This window comes from Sinocyclocheilus grahami, unplaced genomic scaffold (genome assembly GCF_001515645.1).
Source record: "Sinocyclocheilus grahami isolate Dianchi unplaced genomic scaffold, SAMN03320097.WGS_v1.1 scaffold481.1, whole genome shotgun sequence".
In the NCBI taxonomy this organism is placed as follows: Eukaryota; Metazoa; Chordata; class Actinopteri; order Cypriniformes; family Cyprinidae; genus Sinocyclocheilus; species Sinocyclocheilus grahami.
In genome coordinates this window covers 525,755-543,491 of record NW_015505660.1, presented here as the reverse complement: position 1 = coordinate 543,491, position 17,737 = coordinate 525,755, and the positions used below count along the sequence as shown (strand labels likewise).

General features: G+C 42.5%; 1 protein-coding gene across 1 annotated transcript; it reads left to right on the top strand.

Annotated features, from left to right (window-relative positions):
• Positions 1-9,868: 9,868 nt before the first annotated feature.
• On the top strand, positions 9,869-11,499 carry LOC107553785 (natterin-like protein). The gene is made up of 2 exons (XM_016236092.1): positions 9,869-9,976; positions 10,423-11,499. The coding sequence occupies exon 2, from the start codon at positions 10,434-10,436 to the stop codon at positions 11,379-11,381; it is 948 nt and encodes a 315-aa protein (XP_016091578.1). The 5' UTR covers positions 9,869-9,976; positions 10,423-10,433; the 3' UTR covers positions 11,382-11,499.
• The last annotated feature ends 6,238 nt before the right edge of the window (positions 11,500-17,737 follow it).

The window sequence follows — 17,737 nt, the reverse complement described above, 5'->3', positions numbered from 1 at the left end:
ACCCTGCTCCGACTCTCTCTCGGATGCAGCTCTCCCTTCTCTCACCGGTCTGCGGGGCGCTTATCTCTCGTCTCTCCCCAATCACTGGAATTACAGACAGGTGTTAATCATTATTCACTTGACCTCCTTATCACCGCTCGTCTCCAAACCCTTTCTCCCGCTGCAGCCTTTCGCCTTCCCACGCCCCCCACGCCACATACCCCCACCGCCCAACTCAGGCCGGGGAGCCATCCGGCCTGCAGCCCCCCCCATTCCTAGCGAGAAAGTCGGCCACAGCCATCTGGGCCCCCGGCCTGTGGACCACCTTGAACTTAAAAGGCTGTAAAGCTAGATACCAATGGGTGATCTGCACGTTGGTATCCTTCATACGGTGGAGCCACTGGAGGGGCGCATGGTCCGAACAGAGAGTGAATTCCCATCCCAGGAGGTAGTACGTGGTGAGGACGGTAATAGGTGAGGATGGCCCACCGAATGGCCAAACACTCTTTTTCAATGGTGATGTATCTGGTCTCTCTCTTTGAGAGCTTTCGACTAAGATACAGCACCGGCCCCTCCTCTCCTCCGACCACCTGGGACAGGACTGCACCCAACCCCCTGTCAGACGCGTCCGTCTGCAACAAAAAAGGGATATCAAAGTTAGGAGAGTGCAAGAGCGGCCCGCAGCACAGGGCAGCCTTTATCTTGGTTAGGGCCTGTTAGCACAGCTCCGTCCACTGGACCAGATCTGGTGCTTCCTTTTTAGTGAGATCAGTCAGCGGGCTGGTCTCACTTCCTTTTTGGTCTTGGGACTTGGGCAAGCCGCAATAGCAGCCGTCTTGTCAATTTGGGGACGCACCTGCCCATGACCCAAGTGGAAGCCCAGATACCATACCTCCACACGCCCAATTGCACACTTCCACGGGTTCGCAGTGAATCCAGCCGCCCTCAGGGATCTCAGGACAGCGTGCAGATGTTCCATATGCCGCAGCCAATCGTTACAGTGTATAATGATGTCGTCGAGATAGGCAGCGGCGTACACGCTATGTGGCCGGAGAATCTTGTCCATGAGTTGCTGAAAGGTGGCGGGAGCCCCGAACAACCCGAACGGAAGAGTAACAAATTGTTGTAACCCAAACGGCGTTGTGAAGGCTGTTTTTTCCTTGGATAATGGCGACAAGGGGATCTGCCAATAGCCTTTCATTAAATCCAGTGTCGCGTAATAGCGAGCCGAACCTAACCGATCAAGCAGCTCGTCAACTCGGGACATTGGATAAGCGTCAAATTTCGACACTGCATTCACCTTTCTGTAATCAACACAGAAACGGACAGAGCCGTCCGTTTTAGGCACTAAAACTATCAGGCTCGCCCAGTCGCTATGCGATTCTTCTATTACTCCCAACCCTAGATGGCCTTTAATTCATCCTGTACCACTTTTTTCTTGTGTTCTGGTAACCGATAGGGGCGGCTGCGCGCCACTTCCCTGGGGATCATTTCGATGTGGTACTGTATGAGGTTTGTGCGACTGGGCAGGGGTGAAAACACATCCGCAAAGTCTACTTGCAACTTGGCTAACTCCGTGAGCTGCAGCGGCGAGAGGTGATCTCCCCCGGGGACCAGAGCGAGCGGATTGGTTTTGACAGCCACTTCTGGTCCAAGATCTTCCTCTGCCGAAACGGCCACTTCGCAAGTAATTTAGAACTAGATGTTGGAAGTAATACAAGCACTTTCTCTCCCAGTGTAAATTGACGCGCTCGCGTACCCCTGTTGTACAGCCAACTTTGTCTGTCCTGAGCCTGGAGCAAATTCTCCATAGAAAGCTGCCCCAGAGTGTGGAGTTTTGCTCGGAGGTCCATGACATACTGAATTTCACTACGGCTGTTTGAAGGCCCCTCCTCCCAAGCCTCTCTAATGACGGCAAGCACCCCGCGGGGCTGACGACCATAGAGAAGCTCGAATGAGGAAAACCCCGTGGAGGCTTGTGGAACCTCCCGTACTGCGAACAACAGGGGCTTGAGCCATTTATCCCAATTTTTGGCATCCTCCTTAACAAACTTACGAACCATGGGTTTTAATGTGCGATTAAATCATTCCACCAAGCCATCTGTTTGTGGGTGATAGACACTGGTGCGAATCGATTTAATGCCCAGAAGTTCGTATAGTTCGCTTAACTTACGTGACATAAACACCGTGCCCTGATCAGTGAGAATCTCCTTGGGGATCCCCACTCGGGAGATGACTCAAAACAGTGCGTCCACCACACTCTTTGCGGAGATGGTGCGCAGTGGCACTGCTTCCGGGTATCGTGTTGCATAGTCCACCAGAACTAATGCAAAACGAGGTCCGCGTGCTGAATGTTCTAATGGCCCGATGAGGTCCATACCAATTCTCTCGAAGGGGACCTCTATCTGTGGTGATGGACGCAATGGCGCTTTAGAACTGGCCGGAGGATTTACTAGCTGACATTCACGACACCCCACTAACCACCGTCGTATGTTCTCGTGAATGCCCGGCCAAAAGAATCGGGCCATGAGTCGTTCACGTGTCTTTGCTTCCCGCAAGTGGCCTGCCATGGGACTACTATGAGCCACCTGGAAAAGCATTTCCCGATGGCTTTTTGGGACTAATAACTGGGTTGTATTTCTTTTTGTCTGGGTATCTTGGGTCACCCGATACAACCTTTCTTTTATAAGGGAAAAATAAGGATAAGAGAGTGGTTGGTCAGGCTGGAGAAGCTGTCCGTCGATGGTGCAGACCCGGTCATACGCATTTTTTTTGTGATTATTTATTTATTTATTTTATTATTGCAGAATAGAGCATGGTCAACATGTGTGACACAACTTAACTATATACAAAACCAGGGTTTGCATGTCTAAAAAAATAAAAGGAATAACAATAATAAATAAATAAATAATAATAGATAAAAATAAATAAAATGGGGAGAAGGAGGGGGGAGGGAGGTTGAGTAGATAGCACCAGCACGGATCTAAGATTCCAACTGCTCCTTCTTCCTGGACTTAATGCAGTATTGGCCGATGCTGACAGGGGCATTAATACAGATTTTTCTCAGTTAATTTTGTAACCACTGACATTGCTAAAATCTTTAAATATTTTAAGACGTTGAGAGAGAGAAGTGGAAAGGTTAGACATATACAGCAAGATATCATCCGCAAAACGAGAAATATAATGTTTGGAACAGCCTATAGTGATAGGGGAAATTATGTGATCCTGACGAATTGCCTGCGCCAAAGGCTCTAATGAGATTGCAAATAGCAATGGCGACAATGGGCAACCCTGTCTCGTTCCTCTCTTCAACTGAAAAGCAGTTAAGCAACATAAACCTGTAGATACTTGTGCAGAAGAGTTAGTATAGAGAGTCTGGATTATGTGGATAAAGCAAGAGCCAAAACCGAATCGAGTTAAGACAGACCATATGTATCTCCACTCAACCCGGTCAAAGGCTTTCTCTGCGTCTAGTGAGAGGATAGCGTGTTGTTCGTTAGCCAGGTTGGATGAGTCAATAATGTTCAAAAGGTGTCTTATGTTATCCATAGCAAAACGTTCCAAGAGAAATCCTGTCTGGTCATGGGAAATTAGGGAACTGGCAACTGTTCCTAAACGATGGGCTAGAATTTTAGCGTATACCTTAGCATTCGTACCAATTAATGAAATCGGCCTATAGCTTGAACAGCGAAGGGGGTTCTTTCCTTTTTTCAGAACCAGAGAGATAAGGGCAATATTCTGATCTCTGTAGACCAGGTGCCTTACCCTTATTCATTGGCTCTAAAGCCTCCTTTAATTCTTTCAGTTCTATTGGAGAATCGAGAAAAGTCTGTTGCTCATCGTTTAGATGAGAGAGATTTAGTTTTGACAGAAATTCAATAGCAGGTTGTTCGTCCATTCCCACCTCTGATCTGTAGAGATGCTTGTAAAATTCTTTAAATATCCTGTTCACCTCTCCCGGAGCTGTATGAAGGTCGCCTGCACTATCCTTAATGGCTGTTATAGTTGACATTCCACGATATCACATTAAAATCCCTAAATTCCATTCAAACGGAATTGTCACAGAATAAACAATTGAGAGGCAAAGGTAACCATAATGACCATACACATTGACAATAAGCCCACCCCTTCGAAACACATAAATATATTATAAACAAATACTGCAAACCCTGGTATTTCTAACAATGTAATGCTTAAACTAACCAAAGAACCGAATAACATACTACTGTAGGCAGCATGCAGAGAGATAAAACAGACCCTCTTACCTGCCTGGAAAGTAAAACTATTCGAGGCCATGCACTCGAACTATGTGGATATACTCAGATACCAGCGTCCCGCACATCCGGATGTCCATCACAGCGATACATAAACTTATTTCCCTACTTAAAGTGTTATCACAGAAACCAAAAAGGTCATGTTAGTCCTTAGACATCTCTGCAGATGAGGCGGTATCCATCTCCGTAGTGGCGCCTAGTGACGTGATGAACCTCTCTAGGTCCCCCGGGGATTTGAAAAGCAACTGCTCCTGGCCGTTTCGTACTTTGACTAGCAGGAATGACTCAATGCCTAGTTGTTGGAGACGTTTTCTTCCTTCAGCCATGGCTTTCCTTTTTTGAGTCGTTTCCTTGCTGAAGTCTGGAAAGAACCGTAAGTTGCCCCCTTCGTAACTCAGCGATGACGAGTTTCTAGCTCCCTGCAGGATCGCTTGTCGGTCGTTGTAGCGGAGGAGCTTTATGATCAAAGTGCGTGCTTTTTCCTGGAAGAATCCTCGTTCGCATACAGGCGGTGCGCACGTTCAATCTCAATCGTCTTCCGTTGTAGGGCCGGTATCCACTTCGGAATGTGGGTCTGCAAGAACTGGATTGCATTCCCTCCTTCAGCTCCTTCACGCAGGCCCACCAGCCTTAGATTATTTTGTCTGGATTTGTCTTCGTACAGAGATAACTTCTCCTGAAGCTCTTCTAGGCGGGACTTGCTGGCAATCGATTCCTTTTTGACATCTCGGACCGTGGCCTGCATGTAGTCAAATCTATCGTTGAACGATTTTACATCCATTTCCAACAAATCCAGACGCGTAGAAATCGTCGATATCTCCTCACGAACAATCGCCGTCATGCTTAGCTTTAAGGCGCTCAGCTGCTTGTCTAGCATCTCGGCAATGGCGTCATGAAGTCGCTCATCGTCTTTCAGCTTTTTCTTAGTAGGCGAGTGAATTAATTCCCGTTTGGATGCCATCTGGAATGTCTCTAGAACAAGGGAAGTACTTGAAACTCGGCTAGAAACTTGGTAGGGAAAATTAATTTAGAAAAACGCCGTTTTAGATCTGAGGCAGAGCGTCGATATTAAGCAGCCATCACCATTCGTCGCGCATGCGCATCTTCGGTCATACGCATTTTTAAGCGTCTCATCACAAGACTGCTCCAGCGGAAAGTCATCTAGCTCAGGGGACATAAGCTCCGCCCTCGCTCTCATTTCCTCTGAGTCAGCCTGTGAAGGTCCCGAAACCGCATCTCCAGCCTGCGCCACCGCTTCTCCGTTTCCCAGTCCTGTCTCCCAAGAAGCATCCGCACACAAAACCCCCAATAATTGCGTAAAAGCTGGCCAATCTGTCCCCAAAATCAGTGTATGCCTAAGGTGTGAATTAACCACCACCTTCATTCTATGCGTTTTCCCCCAAAATCGAATACGAACAGCCACTAACGGGTAGTCCACCACATCCCCGTGCACACACCTCACCTTAACCTTGCAGCTCGTATCCAAAGCCCTTTGTTGCATCAGGCTTTGATGAATGGAGGTTTGGTTACAGCCTGAATCCACCAAAGCCTGATATGTACCCCCTTGATACTCACAGGTATTTGGTACAGACCGGCTTGATCGGGGGCAGCCGCCGGGGAGTCGGGAACCCGGATCAACGCTCCCACCTCTATCATCGGACACCGGTCCAGAAAATGACCCGGGTCCCCGCATCTCCAGCAGGCCGGCCCAGGCCTTCCCGCTGCCCCAGCAGCCAAGGATGGCCACACCCCCTCGTGTCCCCGGTCTGTTCCCCTGGAAGACCCCACCCCGCTGTGGGGTCTGTGGGGGCGCGTTACTATGCGACCTGGGAGTAGGAATAGGGCGAGAGAGAGACAGAAGGTAAGGAGAGGGGGAAGAGAAAGAGAGGTTACAAAAGGGCTCGCCGACCCCCGGGCACACCACCAGATGGTCTTCAGCCAGCTGGATGGCCTGCATCAGCGACGTCGGGCGGTGGCACTGGACCCACTCGGCCGTCCCCCGTGGTAGCCGAGCGATGAACTGCTCCCGCACCACCAGATCGACCACTCCCTCTACGTTGTGTTCCTCCGCCAACAGCCACTTGCGGCAAGTGTCCCGGAGCTGTTGGGCCATCATGAACAAGGGGTATATAATATGAGTTGACAAACAACGACTTTGGAATGATGTGACTGTCTTCCCGGCTTTATTTCTTTGTTAAATAAAGTCTTATTTTGACATCTGGAACTCTGCTCCTCCACTTCATTGGCCGCACCCAAGAAAAATCCACAACAATGGCCGGCCGCTATCCCCCAGCTCCCTTGACTGGAAGCGTTGCCGATGTTGTTTGGGCGTACGGCCGACTTGTTGAAGGATGGCCCGCTTAAGATCATCATAGTTCAAGTTCAAGTCTGCTTTATTGTCAATTCTTCCACATGTACAGGACATACACACAGAGCCAGGCCAGGAGGTTCGCTACAGGCAGCTGTTGGGCTGCCACCTGTGCTTCCCCAGTCAGCAGCGGGATCAGGCGCACCGGCCATTGGGTGCGCACCCAGCTGCACGCCTCTGCTGTTCTCTCAAAGAGATCCACAAATGCCTCCGGATCGTCCTGTGGACCCATCTTCATCAGCGGGACGTGGACGATGGAGGGGGCCACTACTGGGTTACCTCCCAGCCAAGCAAGCTCCGGAGGACCCGCCAGTCTTCATCCTGCGCCTGGACCAACAGGCGGAACCGATCCTCCTGCTCCAGCTTGAGGTCCATCAGCGCCTGATGTTGGGTTTGGTGAAGCCCGACGAGCGACTTCACGAGTTGCACAAGCGGCGTTGGTTGAGCTGGGTTTCGGCACAAGTGTAATACAATTCGTTTAAGATGAAGGACGAGGAAGTCAGGGGTGGCGAGTAAACCTCTTTATTCACTCCCAAATAAAACAGAACAAAAAATAAAGTGCTGCTCGGCTCTCTTCCTTCCACAGTCTGGTATAAGGACACACACACACGCACTCTGCTCTGACTCTCTCTCGGATGCAGCTCTCCCTCCTCTTGCCGGTTTGTGGGGCGCTTATCTCTCGTCTCTCCCCAATCACTGGAATTACAGACAGGTGTTAATCATTATTCACTTGACCTCCTTATAACCATTCGTCTCCAAACCCTTTCTCCCGCTGCAGCCTTTCACCTTCCAACACCCCCCTCGCCACAGCCATTTACTAAGATTGACAGTAATAACAAACATGCTTACACACGCACGCACACGCACACACACACACACATTTCACTCCTCCTGTTTGAAACTAAACCATGCATTTTTGTTTGTGCTGCAAAGATAATAGCTATGTAATTTAATAGCAGACACTTGTAACTAGTCTGAATGCAGTGGCTTAGAAGAACTTGAAGATATAAAAAAAACTCATGTCTGCTTGAACCTTAATAATTGTAACAAATTTAAGTTCTTTATGTTCTTATGTTTCTTAACACTTTTCTTCATGATGTTCTCTATTGTTTCATTTTTTAATGTGGGGTTCTTTTTGTATTGTCATGGGTAATTGTCTCGGCTTGTTAATTTATATGTTTGTTAAATGTATGTTTGTTTTGTCAGGAAGACAACTTAACATAACCAATAATACAATATTAGCTGAACTTTAGCCTCTTAATCTTTGGTAGATGTTCAGCTAAAAGCATTAGTTACATTTCCACATGAAATTAATTACATGAATTAAAACATAATGACTTTAAAGGTTTGTAATGTAAGCATCATTCAACACTTGCAAATGGTATAATACAATCTGAATAAAATGATTAATATATCTTTGGACAAACAGAGAATGATATAATAGTTCATGTTGCTATACAGTTGTCACGATCACCAGTTGGAGTGCCCTTGATAGCCACCAGAGGGCACTCCATTCCATACCTTTGCCACTCTATTCTGGACTGCATTTCCCATAACTCATTGCCTGGACTCATCATGCCTGATTGATTTCACCTGTTGCTCATTCCCTCTGCCTATATAAGCCTGGTGTTTTCAGTCACTCTTTGTAAGGTCATGCATGTGTCACAGCTGCAGTGCTAAGCCTTTTATCATGGTTCTTGGTATTCTGCCTGTTTATCTGGATTACTTTAACTGTACTTTAAGACTGGATTGTCCCTTATCCCTGAACTCTGTCATTGTTTGGACTGCTTATTGTGTTTGACCTCATGCCTGTTTTGACTACGATTGTGGATTATCCCTCTAATCAACTACTGCACTTGGATCCTCAGCCTCCGTGTCCCCGTGCAGTTTTGTGACAACAGTCATGAGGCATGTGTTTTTGTTTGAGTTTGTGATTGGAATGACTTGGAAAAACTAAGTGTATAATCCTCAATTGTTTAGTGTAGGATGTACAGTTTTTCAATTGTAACTTGTAAGTCAGCAAGTGCGTGATATCTAGTGTTTTAAAATCTGTTCTGATTATTCAAAAGCTGCTTCCTGGTTCGGAGTTTGCAGAAAAAACGGGTTTGTCAGCACATGTGAAAAGCAGGTTCCTCATTTCTTGTCCTAGTTTTAGTTTCAACTGTGCTCCAAACATGTGACTGTAATTTTCAAGAGACCGCTAACGCCTTGCTTTTTTGATGTTTTTGAAAATATTGGCAAGACCGGAAATGGTTGCAACGTGGTCAGTTGCAATGCCTCCAATTCCTCCAATCAGGAACAAGCAACAAATCGCCTGTTTCACTTCACACATGCTCAGTTTAGTCCTTATTCCACAAGTGAGGAAGCAGAGTTCTGTGTCAGACAGCAGAATTTAGAGAGGAAAAGTTTTTTTTATTTTTTTTTGTGATGGCAATGTCTGCTTTGCATGTGCATGCATGTTATTCAGCTTTATCATTACGACGCTGATGTAACACAAATGGTGTTTAGTTGTTGACAATGGTGCTCATTTAATTCAGTTTTGTTGAAAAGTCAGTGTTGAATAAAAAGCTTCAAAATCCTTTTTTTTTTTTTATTCTTAATGTTACATCTCACCCCAGGGTATGTTACAATTAACCCTGACTATGGAGTGAATCGTAACATTGCACTACTTGTGTCTGAAACTAAACCATGCATTTTTTTTGTTTGTGCTGGAAAGATAACAGCTACGTCATTTAATAGCAAACACTTGTAACTAGTTTGAATGCACTGCTTAAAAGAACTCCAAGAAATAGGCAAAAATGTTACAACCATCCCGTCTCCCCCTACCCAGCAGGAAAGTGGCATTTGAAGTTTTTTTGGGAAGCCACAACTCTCCTAAATGTACAGAAATCAAAACAATATGCAATGTAACTTCTGTGATGATTTCACTTGAATTTTACTTGCACTGTTCGGGTAAAGGCAGGATAGATCATTAACCTGGATTAGAGTTTATATTTAACCTATATTGAGCAAATATAATAAACTAATCCATTACTGGATTTGTTTATATTTAACTATTATATTGAGCAATTTTTGTTTTTCAAAGAAATGTAAGTTATATTTAAATGATTAATTAAAAAAAATCCTTCACAGTCTATTTAGTAACGGAAACCACATAGTTGCCTCTTATGAAAATCAATAGATACAAATTAAATGGGTGTTGTATGACCAATTCATTTTCTGTTATTTTTAAACGCACATCAGGTCTCAGCTACCCACTTCGAGCTAAGCAGCAGCCCAGTCAAACATTCTTCACTTTTCTGGCTTTTACCAGATGAGCTGATCTTAAGAAAGTGTTCATCAGACTGTTATCCATGTAAGTATATTTCAGTGACAAGCACTTAAGATGTAATTTATGTAATAAACCGCTTGAAACTTTGCAGGAGGTTAATAGGCTGATTTGTTGAGATAGTGAATTGGTGGGTTTTTGTTAAATGTGAGCCAAAATCATCACAATTAAAAGAACCAAAGACTTAAACTTCTTCAGTCTGTGTGCATTGAATTTATTTAATACACGAGTTTCACAATTTGAGTTGAATTACTGAAATAAATTAACTTTTCCACGACATTCTAATTTATTGAGATGCACCTGTAAATGGTGAAACCTTTGCACACAAATGAAAAAAGCAAGCCCAAATTTCTGTAAATCATGTAATATGAAATAATTATTTATTGACCATTTTAGAATTAACATACAAGAGACATTAATGTATTTGATTTAGATCTCTGATGTTAATTTTAAATCTGTGACATAATTTTCAGATTTTTTAAAGATGTCCTACCCAACAACTCTGTTTAAAATTGGTGGTGGAGGAGGTTCGCCATTTTCATTGACTGGTAAGAACAATGGTGCCAGTTTAGAGAAGATCGGGGTCTGGGTGGGAGGATCTCAGGTAAAGGCTGTCAGGATTTGGCTCTCAGATGGCAGAAGAGAAACCTTTGGCAATCCAGCCGGACCGTATCAAGAGTACACGTTCAAGCCTGATGAGTGTTTCACCTCACTGTCCCTCTGGGGGAACGGAGCAGGAACACGTCTTGGAGCCATCAAATTCAAGACCAGTGGGGGTGCAGAAGTTTTTGCAAAAATGACAAGCTGGGGTTTAAAACAAGAATATCCCATTGATATCGGCTCTGGTTATTGTTTGGGAGTTGTAGGAAGAGCTGGTGCAGATATTGACTGCATGGGATTCATGTTTATCAATGAAGTTCAATCAACCGTTCTCACCAATGTCAACTATCCCACAATAAACCAACTGATACCAAAGGTGACAGTGGAAGAGATCAAATCCCTCACTTACACAAACGACACCTCTGTCGAACAACAGCAAACGGTCGAAACCTCAAAGAAAGTGATCGAAACATCTTCATGGTCGATGAGTGTCAGCTTTACAGCAACGTTTAGTGTGGAAGTGAAGGCAGGGATTCCAGAGGTTATAGAAGCTTCTACAGGATACAGTTTCAGTGTTGGAGCAGAAAGCACTTACAGTCATGAGTACACCAATGAGAAAACCGAAACTCTGACTACCACTGTAGATGTGCCACCAAGAAAGAAGGTGGATGTTGACATCACCATCGGCAGAGCCACGTCTGACCTGCCTTACACTGGCACAGTGAAGATGACTTGCAAGTATGGCAGTGTGTTACAGTATGAAACCAAGGGCCAATACAAAGGTGTCACTTACACTGATATCAAAGTGAAAACTAAAGAATCTGATCTGTAATGTAAATGTTAATGATTGTTCTTGACTGGTCTTTATCTGATTTTAACAGCAATGCATCACTTTTATATGATTTGTTTGCAGGCACGTTGCACACATAGATATCAAAGGGGGCTTGAGCACCTGTCCTTTTTCTTCCTTGAGAGAAAGTTTTTTTTTTTTTTTTACATTTGTATACATTAATATATGTACATGTGTGCCTTGCAAGTATGGCAGTGTGTTACAGTATGAAACCAAGGGCCAATACAAAGGTGTCACTTACACTGATATCAAAGTGAAAACTAAAGAATCTGATCTGTAATGTAAATGTTAATGATTGTTCTTGACTGGTCTTTATCTGATTTTAACAGCAATGCATCACTTTTATATGATTTGTTTGCAGGCACGTTGCACACATAGATATCAAAGGGGGCTTGAGCACCTGTCCTTTTTCTTCCTTGAGAGAAAGTTTTATTTTTTTTTTTACATTTGTATACATTAATATATGTACATGTGTGCCTGTGTGTGTGTGTGTGTGTGTGTGTGTTTCTGTTTGCGCATAGCTTTCCCTGTCAAACAAATAAAAAAATCGGAATATCAGGTTGGGTCGGGAAATGTTGAGACTCTGTCGAATTCCATTGCCTTTCTCCCCTCCGCGTCTCTGCAGCACAGCAGTGTAGCACACGAAGAAAGCCGCAGAAATGAAGCCCTCCCTCCCTTTCCAGTTGTGTTTGTCTTGGTGTGGAGGTGAGTGGTGATGGATAAAAGACTAAGCTACCTGTGCCGTGAATTTACAGCTAATTATCCAAAAGACAAAAGGCAAATATAGTTAATTTGTCTTGCTAACATCCATGACTTATGAGCTACCATGTAATAAGTTAGCCAAAGTTTAGCTAAGGCAATATATCATGGGCATACAGGCTAACATAATGGAGAAACGACAGCTGAATACAGTAAAAAATTAATAACGTCATCAGAATCGCCACATTGATATGCAAATCAGGAGTTAAGTAAGTAAAATGTGCTAATTTGCATACATTTGACACAAGGCATTGCAGATGAATAGGATAAACAAAATAACTAAAGCATATCACCACAGAACTTCCCCAGTTAATGATTTACAGCGAGAGTCTTTTCCCTTGAAATGTTATGTTTAAATATGCAGATAGCTTGTTTTTATTAATTTAGAAGAAATCTAATGAAGCACAGATGGTGCTTAAAACAAACACCTTAATATGTATTTTGTAAATGTCCTTTCCATTAGAGCAAAAGACATGGTAGAAAAATAGACCAAAATCTCAAAATTGAACAGTACAAGAAGTGTCCTGCCTTAATAACTTCAAAAATTTGATCTCAGGCTCCTCATCTAATAACTAGGCTATCCATTCTATTATGCTGATAGATCTTAACAGCCCTCCCTCAAATGTGAAACAAAGTTTTTGGCACCATCAGTTTGTGTGTGTGCACAAACATATAAAACATACTGTAAAAGTGCAAATATAAATAATTATATTAAACAACATTTTAACATGATGAACATGCAGCAACTGTTCAGTCAAAACATGTAGGCTAAATTTATTTTACTATTTACTTTTGTGTATGCACATTATATTTTAAGCTTTTTGAGCTGGATTTCTGTACGGTTATGGTTCTGTTACAGTTTCTGTAAGAAGTTGATGAAGACTTTTTATTTTCATATCTGACATCCGCGTTTACACATCAGTGCCAGTATTGGGTGCTTTTACAAAACGTAAATCTAAGAAGCTTATCCAAGATGATGAGAACGATGGTTATTAATATTTAATTTAAGTAATGATTACAAATTACTTTATTTGAATGTGTTTGAATGTATTTTCAATTGCCTGGATGATAGAATTGACGTCATTAAGTGATGACGTAAAAGAACCGGTGAACCATTTTTTTTTTAACCGGTTCATTGAAGCGAACTAATAGAAAGAACTGGTTTGTGGAAGAAAAAAAAACAGACTTCCCATTACTAGATGTGACCAGGGACAGACTGGGAGTAAAAAACGGCCCTGGATTTTCTGCCAAATAGGCCCATCACAACTAAAAACAGCCGCTACTATCTCACAATATTACAGCAATCCTATCGCATTTATGGCAAATAACATCACAAAACCCATGGTGACCCTGCTGACAAAAACAATAGAAACCATCACAGAAATTTGAATGATTTCTACTACAAATACCATTACAAACATTACAAACCATCAACTTTTAACCATTAAATAATGTTTTCCTGTAGTGTGTTGTGGGACATATTACTGTAGGATTTAGTGGCTTTAACAAAAGCCACCAATAGAAGGCGACCAATTACCAGTAGAGGCCAACAGGCACCATTACAGTTTCCATTAAAACCAATACAATTTTCATTATAATCAGTAAAACCATTACGAATTATGTGATGCTTTCTTTTTTTTTTTCAACAGAGGATTGAAATAAATGTATTATTGTATGAATTAAAATACTTGTTGACAATGATAAACATAAACCAGGAATCTAGAAACCTGAAACAACAGAATTCTTCAATTTGATTAGATTTTTTTATTTGATTTCATATGTCTGTGTGCGCACGCTCGCGCGACTAATCACCTTAGAGGTTACTTAATTTACTAAATTTTCTAACTCAATAGCTCTCAAATGTAACCCGTTGTAGAATCGCTGCTGTCTCTTTATGAATGAATGGAATATATTCATGCTAGACAATGAAGAGTGATAAATAGCAGTGGACGCTCAGGGGACCTGGGATTTTACCTGGGCCGGACTGGGACGCAATTTCAGGCCGGGAAATCTCACACTCATTCAGGCCACACAGAAAAAATGTACAAATATGTCCTTTTAAGAGTACTGCTCCAGTGACAAGCTGTTGTAGCCTACCCCAAAAGGCGCGATTTTGGCCCTTTTTTCTGTACATAGCCTATACATCCACAACCATTTCTGAAACTGACAACCCTATTATTTGTATGGCCATCACATAAAAAGTTCTAAATCCTTAGTCTGGGGTCGTGGAAAATAATAAAAGGTTCTCTCTTGCACATTCAGTTCCTTTTTCTTCATTTGCCCCAATATCTCTGCCCCTCTCCCCCACCGATCCTGCATTTATTTGATCCAAAGTACAGCAAGAGCAGTAATATTGTGAAATATTTATACTATTTAAAATAACTGCTTTCGATTTTAATATATTTTCAAATGTAATTTATTTCTGTGATCAAAAAGATGCATTTTCAGCATCATTACTGCAGTTTTCAGTGTCACATGGTCCTTCAGAAATCATCCTAATATGCTCATTTGCTGTTCAAGAAACATATTTGTTGTTGTTATTATTATCAATATTTAAAACAGTTGAGTACATTAGAATTGTTTGATGAATAGAAACATCAAAAGATCAGCATTTATCTGAAATAAAAAGCTTTTGTAACATTATACATGCACTATACCAAAAGCTTAGAGACAGTATTTTTTATATGGGGGGGATTATTATATATAAATTATTACTTTTATTTAGCAAGGATGCTTTAAATTGATCAAAAGTGATGATAAAGACATTTATAATAAAGATTTCTATTTCAGATGAATGCTGTTCTTCTGAACATTCTATTCAACAAAGAAACCTGAAAAAAAATTGAATCTGTTTCCAACGTAATAATAATAATAATAATAATACTGTTACAGATCGGCCAGGCTCTGCCACCACCCAATCACAACGATCCCTCTCACCTGAGTTCTAAGCACCCGCACCTGTCACCAATCAAGCACCTCATTACCAGCCTGCATAAAAGCACACACCTCAGACACCCTCACTGTCCGGTCTCGTTCATACGTAGAGGACTCACTGACTTTGCTACTGATTACCTTTGGATACTTGGTGCATTACTGACCTCCTGTGTTTCCTCCTAGTGTCTTCCCGTCTCCAAGTGTCTCCTGCATCTCCTAGTTCCCGGATCACTGAGGTGTGTGCTTCCCCGGATACCTTCCAGCCTCACTCAAGCCAAAGACTCGGATCATATCCTCTGCATGCTCTCACGGACCTTTCCCTCACCCTCACTTCCTCCGGACTACACCAGTACTCTCTGTGACCAACAATAAACACTTGTATATACACTAACCTGTTGTGTCAAGCCTCTTCCGTAACAGAAGACCGGACCAACACTGACGGCACAGATGAGTCACCCCGATCCTTTCCAGGAGTCCGTAGACTCACTACGGCGAGTGCTACGAGATCCACTGGCACCGCCGCCATCACCACCCATCACCTCTTCCAGCCCAACCAGCATTTCTTCGCCTACCACCATCGCTAGTCCCATGGCCTGACCGGCGCCCTACTCTGGTTCGGCGGAGGAATGCAACGGACCTGTCACCAATCAAGCACCTCATTACCAGCCTGCATAAAAGCACACACCTCAGACACCCTCACTGTCCGGTCTCGTTCATACGTAGAGGACTCACTGACTTTGCTACTGATTACCTTTGGATACTTGGTGCATTACTGACCTCCTGTGTTTCCTCCTAGTGTCTTCCCGTCTCCAAGTGTCTCCTGCATCTCCTAGTTCCCGGATCACTGAGGTGTGTGCTTCCCCGGATACCTTCCAGCCTCACTCAAGCCAAAGACTCGGATCATATCCTCTGCACGCTCTCACGGACCTTTCCCTCACCCTCACTTCCTCCGGACTACACCAGTACTCTCTGTGACCAACAATAAACACTTGTATATACACTAACCTGTTGTGTCAAGCCTCTTCCGTAACAAATACATGTTTCTTGAGCAGCAAATCAGTATATTAGAATGATTTCTGAAGGATCATGTGACACTGAAGACTGGAGTAATGATGCTTAAAATTCAGCTTTGATCACAAGAATAAATTACATGTTAAATTATATTCAAATAGAAATCAGTAATTTTAAATAATAAAAATATTTCACAATTTTGCTGTATTTTGGATCAAATAAATGCAGCCATGGTGAGCAGAAGAGAATTCTTTAAAAAACATAAAAGCCTTTTGACTGGTAGTATTAGAACACAATTTCTAAAGTGCCTAAATGTCAAAATTAGTACAATATATTTGTTGAAAAAGTCTATACTGAACACCAAGGGTGTAGATTACGTGGGGGATGCGGGGGACGTGTCCCCCCCACTTTTAATATCACGTAAATTCGTCCCCCGCACTTTTTCGAACAAGTGTGTTCGCATAGAGGTTTTCAAAAGCCGGTGTGAATAAATATAGATTTAAATTAAAAGAGACAGGATAGTCTGTGCATGATCTGTTTTATTCGGACCCAGAATAAGGCGAGATGAACATTGCAGAGCACTAAACACTCCGTGCAGTGTATGTTTCATTCATACTCGAAGCCGGAGGGCACTCTCGTGCAGAAAGTCGTACCAGGAAATTCCTAATATGGACAAAACAGTTGTTTTTACAGAAAAACTGAAACGTTTGGAAACATGAAGACATTAAACATATGATTGCAACAATATATGGTTTATTTGTGTTTGTCAAGTAATCTGCAGGTAATAAATATTAATAAAAAAGTATATGATAATAAAAAAGTATATGAACAATACAGTGCTAATTGACATAGCATTTATTACAGTATAGAAACTATTCTGCCTTATTATGTGATTATAATTTCTGTCCCCCTCACTTCTGAAATGATGGCTATGCCCCTGCTTAAAAGTACACTTTGTTTTCATCTAATCTTAACCTAGATATGAATGTTTCCTTTCTGCGATTTCACTTCCAATCACTGAACATTTAACATCCCTCTGGATTTGATATAAATGCCTTCCTTTCTCCTCTCTATCCCACCTCTCTTGCCACATTTGATTTATTGTCTTCCATATCACGCTTTTAACCTCTGCTTTACTGATACTTACTTGCATTTCTATGTTTCCTTTTGTTAACGCCGTTTTAGCTAATTTATCTGCCATTTCATTTCCCCTTATCCCTACATGTCCTGGTACCCATAAAAATTGTATCTGTTTATCTTGATTAGATATTCTTGCCGCTGACTGTAGGACTTCAAACAGTATATCTTGCCAACTTTTTGAATAGAATGACCTTATACTTGCTAAAACTGATGATGAATCTGAACAAACCAAAACTTTATCCTGCCCTGTCTTTTCCACCCATTGTACAGCAATTAATATTGCCAGCATTTCCACTGTATAAACTCCTAACATTTTAGGTGTTCATTCTTCTTTTAATTCCAACTCCTTTACTTGGAAGCACCACACTCAATCCTGTTACTTCCGACTTTCCTGTGGCTTCACCACTGAATGGCAGTTTAGAACACGATGAGCGATACAGTCATATATATATATATATATATATATATATATATATATACAGTGTGTCGCGAGA